Source organism: Chenopodium quinoa, unplaced genomic scaffold (assembly GCF_001683475.1).
Source record: "Chenopodium quinoa cultivar QQ74 unplaced genomic scaffold, ASM168347v1, whole genome shotgun sequence".
In the NCBI taxonomy this organism is placed as follows: domain Eukaryota; kingdom Viridiplantae; phylum Streptophyta; class Magnoliopsida; order Caryophyllales; family Amaranthaceae; genus Chenopodium; species Chenopodium quinoa.
In genome coordinates, this window is record NW_018743285.1 from 1,979,184 (window position 1) to 1,990,849 (window position 11,666).

Consider the following 11,666-nt stretch of genomic DNA (forward strand, 5'->3'; position numbering starts at 1 on the left):
TGAAGTGAAATTCAAAAGAGCCCCTTCATCATTTGGATTACCAACTAACAATCAAGCCAAGGGAATGGGGGACTCATTTGTTCAATGTCACAAAGCACATTTATTGGGACTACTTGGTGTATAATTAGAGGCAACATAAGAAGGGACTCATTTATATACAAAATCAATAAAATAAAGGGACTTATTGTGTATCAAACAGTTCTCTCCACAAATGATCATTGAGAACATCATATGTCGACAATAGTGCAACAACACAATAGCAAGCAAACAATAGCATCATCATTCATCAACCAAATCCACCTCTGTACCATCCATCAGTAGTCTAACAACTTAACAACGCAAAAACTCAATAAATCCAACAACATTCACATAGGCAACAACAACTAAATCCAACACGTACAGAAACCCTAAATTCCATCACAGTCAGATAAAGAAGCACCCAACATCATGAAAACATACTCAACAAAAGAAATCACCACAATAGGTAACCAGCAAAACCAAGAGGGACTCATACCCAATTTTAAACATCAATCAACATGAAACATGCTAAAGAAACAAAGGTAAGGGACTCAAAATATTTTTAAAGAAGTGTTAGGGTTAGAGATTGTTACACAAGCAGTCACTCAGAGGGTTGAACCTTAGGGTTCATCCTCCTCACATAGTGCTATAAACAAGGCCCGGAATGTCAGCAACTTCAACGGGGGGAGCAGTGGTGTCCTGCTTCTTGGAAGGAGGGGATGAATCCTCCACTGTCTTTGGCTCATCGTATGAGATTACAATAATCTCAGTCGAGTTAGCATCCAGACCACGGATTTGGCGCAAAGCCACCAACGCTGCCTTCCTTATAGTCCGGATCTTAGTGGGAGCCCTTATAGATCTAGGCTTTTTGGTTGGGACAGAACTCCCCTCACCACTTTCAACACCAAGATCTACAGATTCCTGGATAAAATTAAGCGATTTCTTGCCACAAGACTCACCCTCACCCTCAGCCCTCTTCAATTGCTCTTCCTCAGTAATGTTTTCAAGAACCTTTCCCAAAGCCTTGTAAGTGTACTTAGTACAATAGGGACCAGGTTCACTCAATTCATAGAACTGGCGAGGAAAAGGAGAGTTCGTCTCAAAGGACTGGATGAGGCATAGAATCAAAAGACCCTCCTACTCAGAATCAGTAGCAATATGCGCGTCGTGGAGAGGTTCAAGGTTAACCATTGTGTTGGGGGACTTGATTTATCAAACAAATGAAGAGACAAGGAGAGATCTGGAGTGAGAGATTGCAGAAATCGAAGATGGAAGAGGAGTGAGAAGGTAGAAGATGAAGATCTAGGGTTTATGATATGGAGAAATCTCCAGAAGATAAGGGGAGCCATAGCAATTAATTCTGGTGGTTAGGGAAATGGAGTAATGGTGTTAGTTGGGGGGAAATGAGGAGATTTTTGGTGGGAGTCATTAGATTAGTGAAGGTAGATTAGTTTTAAGTTAATCAAATTAAAATAAGATAAGGGCAAGTTTAGAGGAAATCTGAAATTTAAGTAAGGGTATATCTCTCTTTTTAAGCTTTTTTATTTACTAAATTAGGAAAGAAAATGAAAAGTTGCACATAATGTTTAGCATCCGTTTTTGGTAAAAGTTGCACAAAACATTTAACGGAGGTAGTATTTAAAATGAGCATATGTATAAATTCATAATTATGTATGATTATATAGAATAAAAATACGTGACTCTTTCTTCATCAAACTTGTACCATGAGCTTCAACTTGTAAAGCAACCTAGGGGCCTTAAGCATCATAGACCTACATCCATGTAAAAAAAAGTCACTATGTGAACTCACGCACAACTTGTACTACCTAAGTATTACACAACTTGTACAAATTATATAACATTTAATATACCTGACCAGTCTACATTTGACATGTCGCTAAAATAGGTCTGAGGATTGAGCTCTGATGGGCGTTGGAACGGTCGTACATTCCACACTCAATCAAACACATTTATTAACAAACACCTTACAAACCAAGCATAATGACAAGTAAGAGTTCGGTCCACAAGGAACGGGATATGATTGCCAAAGATCTTTACACTTAAGCTAACTCGAAGTCAATTGGTGAATCGGGGTTCGTCTAGAAGACAAACAAACTATGGTTCTAAATCAATGAATTAAAGATACTAGGGAATGAGATCCACTCAACCAAGGCAAATAGGCAAACGGGGAGTAAAATAGACAAGATATAGCAAGGACTATATGTAAAATCAACCTCATGCAATTAGAAAACAACTCACACTACTAAACTTAGATTCCTCATTAGTTTAGCAATAGATGATACATAATCAAATTACAATAAGTAATGACGTACTCAATTTACACTTCCATGTCAAATTAGGCATATCATACTATCAAGCTCCTTAGTCAAGGGTAGCTAAACCTATCATGAGGAACTAACAAGCAATCTCATATAATCAATTTAATTGCAATTCAAACATCAATGCTTCTCCCACATTTGCATAGTTAACCCAAAAGGTCAAGCTTCACCCAACCCCTAGCAAGAAGACTACTCACAACTCATGTTTATCAACATGCAATCAAGAATTAGGGTTCTAAATACTTCAATAATTGGGGAAAAGTGGTTAACAATTGAAATAACTATCATCCAATAACAAATTACCAAGAACTAGGAAGATTTAAATAACATGCAAATACCAAATAAAATCTGAAATTAAAAGGAAGAAGGTTGGAGAAATTACTAATTGAAGCTTCAAATGTTGAATACAAATTGCCAAACTTTGAGAATAATTCTTGAATTTCACTAATACAATGATTTGATTTGATGAAAACTAAGCTAAATTAATCCTAAGGAATGTTTCAAACTAAGAGAGGTTTTTTGAAAACTAGGCTACTGTCCCCCCCTTTTCTAAATGAGCTAAAGGGGAAGTATTTATACTCCCCGAAACACATAGGGAAATCCGTCAAAAGAAAACGGATTCCCAGCGAGGAGCGCCCGCTCCACAATGAGGAGCGCCCGCTCCTAAGCTGGGAGCGCCCGCTCCTTTCGGCTGCACGCCCTCTCCAGAATGCTTCAATGAAGGATCAGATTTGAAAGTGTCAGGGAGGAGCGCCCGCTCCTCACATGATGCACGCCCGCTCCCCTGTTCCAGCAGCATGGGCAGATTCAATCTTCAAAGGGAGTAGCGCCCGCTCCATGAGAGGTGCACGCCCGCTCCTAACAGCACCTGAACTTGGGCAGAATGTGGCTAGAGTCGAGGAGCGCCCGCTCCATGAGAGGGGCACGCCCGCTCCCCTGGAGCGCCCTCTCCAATCTTCAATCCTCTTGTCTTAAACACGATTCATGCACCGAAAGCCTGCCTAATTGAGCTCATAGACCTGCAAAACATGGACAAACACAAACCAAGAGGGGGGGAAAGCCGAGAAAAAACATTTTCATTCAAAATTGGGTTAGAAAGAGGGGAAATGATCGCAAAATCGGGTTTAAATTTACACAATAAGTGGTCAAATAAACCACTTATCAAGCTCAAGACTATAATATTGTACATTCATAGCCTACAAAATTAGAGAATGTAATAGTGAAGATTTTGAAGGGAAAAGTGTAAGTTTAGTGATGTAGATTTTGGTGGGAAAATATGCTAAGCAATTTAGGCCCCTATTTATGTAACTGTTTTTTTTTTTTTTTTTTTTTTTTTTTAAATGGAGGCTGACAACCATGATTTATATGGTTGGCTGTGATTTGCCCAATTCTACCATGTAGAGTTACTTTCTAATTCTAGAGGATCCGGACGCCTGGAACACTATTGCTTGTTGGCAGGGCTAGAGCCCCTTCCGAAGGCTCTTTTGTCAGCGGTTATCAGGTTGGGTTTTTTTTTAACACACCTAGGCAGGGGCCAAGGCTTCTTTAAAGTTTAAACATTTTGATGGCTCTTAGACAAATTGAAAAGTAAAACATCTTCCTCCGTATTTGCTAATATTTGTTTATATATATTAAAATACGGAGTAGAAAAAAAAATGGTCAAATTGAGACATCCCATTGTTTCTAAAAGTTCTTCAATGGTTCATGTTTGCCAATATAATTTTTATTTATTTATTTATTTATGAATGGTTTGTCAATAATGCATTATTGTGACTGTAAATATATTTAATTTCATATTATCATTTTAATTACGCGGCAGAATAACCCTAGACCATAAAGAAATTCGACCTCTATAAGAGTAGTAAACGTAAAACACGACAGCACAAATTGTGTCTGTAAGATCCGGTGGAAACAATGCAAGCTACGGTTATTTTGATTAATCATGAACTAAGAAGGGAACAAATCGTCTGTAAGAGCTGGTTGAAACAATGCAGATTACAGTTATTTTGACTAATCATGAACTAGGTAGCGTATTTGTTGTTTTCAACAATAACTCGGGCACTCACTTTAAGAGTTAAGTTATTAGCATAAGATGATAGGGATTGTGAGGTTTGAAATTAGAACAGGATAAATATAATTCCACTCCTTCAGCAGGCATCCGATTTCGTGTTATCCGTAACAAAATCAATCTTAAGAAAAACGAACCAAATTATTAACCAACCAACAGGCTAAAGTATTATACATAGAAGTTGGTCCCCAAAACATTAATTTGACAAATTAAGCTATTGATTATTCTATGTAACCACAAGAAATTCAATCTCATTCCACAAAATAAATGCTGAGATATCATGATATTTGTCGATTTTTAGTTTTTAACATAAACCAAAAAAATATCTAAGCTGGTTCATGGGTACAATGTATAAGACAATAATTTCATTTCTCTGAATCTCAAATGTAATTTCCTCTTTTTGAGTGTATCTTGCTAGATCAAAGGCAACAATTACGTGCACATACAAAGTTGCCAAAGAATCACTATATATCAGGCGAATCTCAGAATCATGATTTTACTGCCAAAGAAGTCTCAATGCGTTGGATTAGCTTATCTGCAGGCAATGCACCTTCCTGTATTTATCAACAGCATACAATGCAAAGTGTTATATAATCAGAGAAACTACAAAAAAAATTGGAGCTAAGGTCCACAGTAAAATGCAGCTGTATAGGCCTAAGGCCAAAGCGATTTTATGTTGTAAAACAAAACATAGTAGCAACTCAACATCTAATTTAAATTATTTTAAATAAAAAAATTTATAGCAAAATTTGAATCAGGGTGCAGAGCAGTCAGTTACCAAAATACTAAAAATAATTTTCTTAAATTTAAAAATATTCAAAATAGCAACAACTCAAGTACACAATGGTAGACTAACATCCAAGCTGCATATGAAATGGGAAAATATCAATTTCTCCCCCAATCATAATTTTAGGACCATACATAATTTTTGGGTTTAACTCCGTCAGTGGGTTTTCCGCAACCTGTCCCAAGCTTGGATAAAGGAGAAGGGATACGGTAGGCCAGTGACAACCACTGTAAAACTTTGTCACATCGCTTGACATGAGTCACAATGACTGAGAGTAGTACTAGGATGGGTGACCTCTTAGGAAGTCCTCATGTTGGTTCATATAGCCGACCCCACTTATGGGATTAAGGTGTTCAAGCAGAGAGAGAGAGAGAGATTTTTTGGGTTTCCTATATTATTTGTTTTATAAAAATGGTGCTGCAATTAACATGCCCTTTAAGCCTTGCAAGAGTTGTAACTATTTTTTGTCATTAGCTTTCTGTTAAAATTGGTGGAGAAAAATAAAGAGAATGATAACCGAGATTTTATGTGGCAAACCTCTCCCTAGCCAAACGAGAAGGAAAAAAACTCACAAACTCGACACTAAAATTCTTTGAGCAACTTCCTTTAGTTATCAACAACAGCATTTACTAATACCTCCCTTAACTGGGTTCTCAAAGTGTTTGTAATTAACACTGGATTGTATCTCTCAACTGAGCACCCAAAATAATGATTCCCAAGCCTTCTTCATATAGAGGATGGAAACCTGGACTCTACTTAACTTAGGAAACTATTCTAGCATCTAACAAGATCTAGAATACAATTAACATCAAGAAACATAAAATTCTATCCCAAACTAATACGGAGTAAGTAATAACAATTAATTAGAAAGCTATCTCTTAGTATCCTTATACAACTAAGCTAATGAAACTATCTTGTTTCTGATTGATCTTACATTTTTCTATTTTAGTCTGATCTGAAAGATTTTAGCACTTTCACTTTATTTCATTTTTAGCAAACTCTTTTTACTACATTATCCTTTTACCTCGAAATATCTTTCATCTTTCCACTCACTCTATCTTACTTTATCCACCTTTTTTCTTACACTTCACATACGGAGTATTTACACTCTCACTTATTTACACTCCCAATTTTGTAAATTTGTGTATATAGTAAATGATAAGATTAAACTGAAACAGCAGTAATTCGCAAGGAAAACCAGCAAACCACAACTTCCTTGCACCACGCAAAGATATAGGCTGCAGCATCCATTGCAGTCTCTATCGCGGCGTTACCCGCAATGCTATTGCATTGTTTCTTGCTTCACTTACTTTGTTCCTTCACAACTGAATCAGAAACCCACCGCATGTCTTGGGACCCATTGATGTGTTGACTTTTAACCTAATAGTTTCTTCATTCTACATTTGGGTGCTCCCTAATTCGAGAGCTACAACCTTCAAAGCTCTATATTGTGAAACAGAGAGGTAATCTTTCTGGAAGTTCCACATTTGTCACATCTTACACGAATCACACCAGTCTACCCAAAGATCAGAGTGACACAAGCAAGGTCTAAAAAACTGCTAAACATACTCTGCTACCTCCCCTATTCTCAAGTCCCTATAAGATCTCAAACCCAAGTTTCAGACCTGGAATTCAGAGGCAGCACCAACTGTGCTGACCTCTTGACAGCCAAGTGACGGCAGACAATGTTGATGTGCAAGAAAGGCCAATTGACCAGATTGGTAAAAAAAAAAAAAAGACCCCTAGCGACAATTTGGTATAAACACTTACTCCGGCGACAATTTAGGAAAAAAAAGTTAACCCATATACGACAATTTGGTAAAAACAATAAACTCAAGCGACATTTAGACCAAAAAATCTAATTTTTTTTCGACAAACTCATCAAAATTCTTAATGTAATCCATATTTGTGTTTTTAAAATTTATTTTCCCTTTTAAAATTTTGAATTAATAGATCATCCGCTTTTTATTTTGCAAAATCCCGATACCAAATTTATTTCCAACCCCTTTTTTAAAAAATTACGTTAATAAGGGGTAGGAAAATAAAGTTAAAATTAATATTCAAAAAAAAAAATTTCTTCAAATTTTTTTCCTTAAAAAGGGTTGGTAAATTAGGTGGAAAAAACGAGCTAAATCAAACATTCGCGAGTAGTTTGTCGGAAAATTTTGTATTTTTTGGGTTAATTGTAGCTTGAGATTATTTTTTTTACCAAATCGTTGCTTGGGGTTAGCTTTCTTAACCAAATTGTCGCTAGCGGTCTTTTTTTTTACCAATCTGGTCAAAAGGCTGTGAAAGAAATCTTAATGATTTTTAACAACAATTAAAAAGTGAACGTTCCAATAAAAACAATAAGCATAATTGACTTACAAAGCGATCGCAAGGTTTCCCATCCTTGAATAGAATAAATGTAGGCAAAGCCTCAATCTTGTACTTGTCAGCAATTTCTGGATATTTCTCAGTATCAATTTTAACCACCTGGATTTTGTCTTTCAAAGTGGTATTCACTTGTTCAAGAATTGGAACCATAAACTGACAAGGACCACACCTGCATCAGGACCATCACATTAACTTCTAATGAAAGCTTTTCTACACAGAAAAAGTAATATGTTCCTGCACATCATGAAGTCCCAAAACAGATAAATTTAACGTAAAATATACCCAAGATTTCATCTCGATGGAGAAACACGTCAACTACAAGTACATACTTACAAGAGTAAGATTTAGGAGTTGAAAGAACTTCTATTAAAAGTGTTGTAATTTTAATGTAAGATATTCTCTTTTAAAACTGCTATGCTTTTAGTGCAAGAAACTTGAGGGGTGATTTCTCAAATTGGATAGTTTTCTGATCTCAGAAAGCATTCAAACTAAAGAAATTTGACTTTCAGATAATCTGACAGATTACAGATCAGAAGTACACACCCCCCCCCCCCCCCCCAAAAAAAAAAAAAAAAAAAACAAGTCCATTAAATAAAACCAGATACATCTGAAGTCTCAATAATTAAGAATTTTGGTTCTACTCAGTTAACAAGATACTGTCTAAGAAAAATGCTTTAGTTAAAAATTTTGGTAGTAAAAGCGTCCAGGCAATACACCTTCATAAAAATCCAAGCAGGCATTTTGAAACTTTTTTGTGGATCTGAGACTTGTCAATCTGGAGCTATCAATTGTGTCAAAAAAAATATCCTTTTATTGCTTTTGGAGGGGTATAAGACAATACATGAAGCAACAAGCAAGGCCAGCTATTGTCTTCAATCCTTACCAGAACATTTCTTCTTACTCAAAGAGAGCAAAAGCAAGTTAGGCATAATTAAAAAACCTAAGAAAATATAGAAATCAATCACAATGAAGAGTAAAATAAATCAACTTAAGTGAAGTAACTACCATGTAGCGTAGAAGTCAACTAAAACTGGTTTGTCAGAATTGCTGAGCAACTCATCAATGGTAGTAAATGTCTGCTGCTTTGCTTGTACCTACAGATTTGAAGACCAGATTTCCTTAATAAATATAATGCTTATGCGCATTAAAAAATCAAAAGTGTTGCAATTAGTTTCCAAACATAAGAAACAAGCCAATTAGAGGACACATAATAAAGTGCTTTATTATGGACTCCTCCCCTCTCCTAACTGCACATGTAGGTTCCATGAATGATAAGGAGAGTGTTCATGATTCCATAAAGTCATCAGCACTTACAAATAAAAAAAATAAAAATGGAGTGATCTCTTATAAGGATGAGATTGCAGGCGGTGACAGGTCAACAAAACTAGCCACAATGTAAAAAGTGAAAGACTTTCCATTCAACAAAGAACATTAGAGTATAGCCCATATTTCATATTTTCAATGGGATTAGTAGTATGAATCTCATCCGAGTTGAAAACCATCCTTTACAACCCAAAATAAATTCCCACATACAAAGTCCCGGACCTTTACATTGGGCAGTTTAAATTTTATGGGCACCTTTGACTAAAGACAGTCATGTTGAATTAAACACAAGCAAGGGAGGGATGTTGGATTGGAAAAGTAAGGCTTAGCAGGTGAATTTCCAAAGAAGCTCTTTTAGACATAACCTACCAGAGAAAAAAGGTATTTGAGTCAGGTCCTTCATCAAATAGGCAATAACCTTGCCAACTATGTTAGCATGAACACAAATAAAAGGCGACATATAAATAAATCAAACTTTCGTAATCCATATATAAAGCAGCACATTTGCAGCTTTATACAAAAACAACAGCGATAGATCACTCTCTCTAACTTGTTGAATTATGTAAATTTCTAATGAACTGAGTTAACAAAAAAACAAACTTCAACATTATGATAAATAGTTAAGCAACAGAAACCCTCCCTCTCCTTGTATACGGTGTTCAGTGGTTTACATTAAATCCTTACAAACTACTCATATTTTTTAACCTTCGTCAACACGCTCAAGGAGTTCAAAATTCAAAAAAATCTAAACCCAAGACATATGCTGTCTACAATTCAGCCTCAACCATTATAACACCTTCTCCAAAGCATTGACACGGAGAGCATAACAGAGCTGAAAACTAAATGGCAGATGATAATTTTTACGGTTAGATGAGCAAACTGAAATCAAACGCCTAAACTTCAAACAATGGTGGTTTTGAGTCACCAAAAGTAAATCATAAATCACTGCCAAGAGTATCAACAAAAGGTGCTCATCATATCATCTCCTGCCAACAAAAGGTATACATCATCTCCACCACATTAACTAAGAGCATGTTTGGTAAGAGTATTTTAAGGGTTGGAAACGGATTCAATTAAACCATTACCGTTATCAAATGTTTGGTTAGGTGACTTGGGTAACAATTATCATTACCTAAGGGTAATGGTTTCCACCCATTTGTTACCTCTCTAAAACCTAATATAACAATTACCCTTACCTCCTCAAACAAAATAAAGAGAGTTAGTTTTAGGTGATTCATTTCCATGTTTATACCAAACAAATGAAAAAGTAACGGTAAAATGATTCCTTTCCTTCTCCTTATTTATTTCCTTTCCACTCCATTTTCAATTATTATACCAAACGCCCCCTAAGCCTAATTGATGAAGCACAAAAGCCTGATACTTTGGACAACATTTGAAGTCACAGACAGGCGAAGATGTTCCAGTCCGTAAGGATCGAGGAACAACATACAGTTAACACCATAATTACTAAACATTGCGTCACCTAAGCAGCTAAATATCAGAAATCCTAAATCTTTTTCATTCCACATTAAAAGATTGAGACAATTTCAAAATTCAGCCTATTTCAAATTTTCAACATTTTCCTTTCAAATGACAAACCTTCCAACCCAATAACCAGATGTCAACATGTCATTCAATAAATTGCAACATTAGTTCTATAAGGTTAAACTCAATTATAGGAAACCTCTCCCCAATAATCTGTATGTACAAATGGTCATCTATTAAAAAAGGATGTATGAATATACTGCCTTCGTCTGAATAATTTTTTTTTTTTTTTTTTTTGACGGGTTCATCTTAGTTGTCACATTATTAGTTCAAATTATAAAATCAATATAGTATTAATTCTGAACGGAAGGAGGGTACAATACTAGCATTCTGCACCACCCCGCAGAATAATATAAATCAAATTAAGTGGAAATTCATTAGTTCCCAAAAACAAAAATTGATTAATATTAAACCCTAGAGATCCAAAAGAACTTAATTAAGCCAAAAATAAACACCAATTACAATCAAAACGCGAAAAAAAAAACATAATAATTGCAAACACCAGCAATTAAAAAATTAATATTACCAGAGGAAGAACTCTAACTCTGGAAGGTTGATGAGAGAGAGAGCGAGAATTTCCAATACGAAGCTGACGACGAAGCTGGCATGGAAATTGTTGTTGCAGAGAAGACAAAGAAGAAGAAGAAGAATACTTATTAGCAGTTCTTGTTGTTATTGAAGAGCAAATGAAATTGCAGGAATGGTCGGAGGTTAGGGGTGAAATGGTGGTGGAAGGTAAGGAAATCGCCATGGCAGGAGCAATCGAGGTTTTCTAGAGGGAGAAAGAAGAGAGAGAGAGTTGGGGAAACCCAGACGTTGAAGATGACGATGTATAAAAATGGGTAGTTGATGTTGGAGGGAGTCTGCGAGGATGATTTTCCTTCCTTTGTGAGTGAGTGAATGAATGTTTATGTACAGGTGGACACCAACCTTTTTTTTTTTTTTTTTTTTTTTGTTGCTGTTGTTGTTGTTAAAAAAAAAAAAAAGGATAAAATATAAATTATAATAGAAACACACATTCGATTAGGATTTACTCAGTTAAGGGTTACTCGGTCATTACCCGTTCAGTATTTTAGTGTGTGTCAGCTTGCCGCATGGTGTGTTAGTCACACCAAAAAAGCACGGTAAGTGAAAATGAATTAAAAAAACAAATAATAAAAATTATACGAAGTACGATGTAAAAAGTTTCCAATTTTTTGAAGAAATTCAA

The 11,666-nt window shown here is 35.7% G+C and overlaps 1 protein-coding gene across 1 annotated transcript; it reads right to left on the reverse strand.

Moving 5' to 3' along the window:
• Positions 1 to 4,566: 4,566 nt before the first annotated feature.
• LOC110735696 (thioredoxin Y1, chloroplastic-like) lies at positions 4,567 to 11,358 on the reverse strand. Its single transcript, XM_021915883.1, has 4 exons — positions 10,983 to 11,358; positions 8,594 to 8,682; positions 7,580 to 7,757; positions 4,567 to 4,979 (listed from the first exon to the last, which is right to left on the reverse strand). Exons 1-4 carry the CDS (start codon positions 11,205 to 11,207, stop codon positions 4,914 to 4,916), a joined length of 558 nt encoding a protein of 185 aa, XP_021771575.1. The 5' UTR covers positions 11,208 to 11,358; the 3' UTR covers positions 4,567 to 4,913.
• Positions 11,359 to 11,666: the final 308 nt, after the last annotated feature.

Bases quoted from the DNA above. Each gene is read 5' to 3' on its own strand.
- LOC110735696 (XM_021915883.1), bottom strand. From the start codon at position 11,207: ATGGCGATTTCCTTACCTTCCACCACCATTTCACCCCTAACCTCCGAC. The intron at 7,758-8,593 runs GTAGTTACTTCA...GTCCTGATGCAG, and splicing joins GTTGACTTCTACGCTACATG to GTGTGGTCCTTGTCAGTTTA. The intron at 4,980-7,579 runs GTAAGTCAATTA...TGATAAATACAG, and splicing joins GGAAACCTTGCGATCGCTTT to GAAGGTGCATTGCCTGCAGA.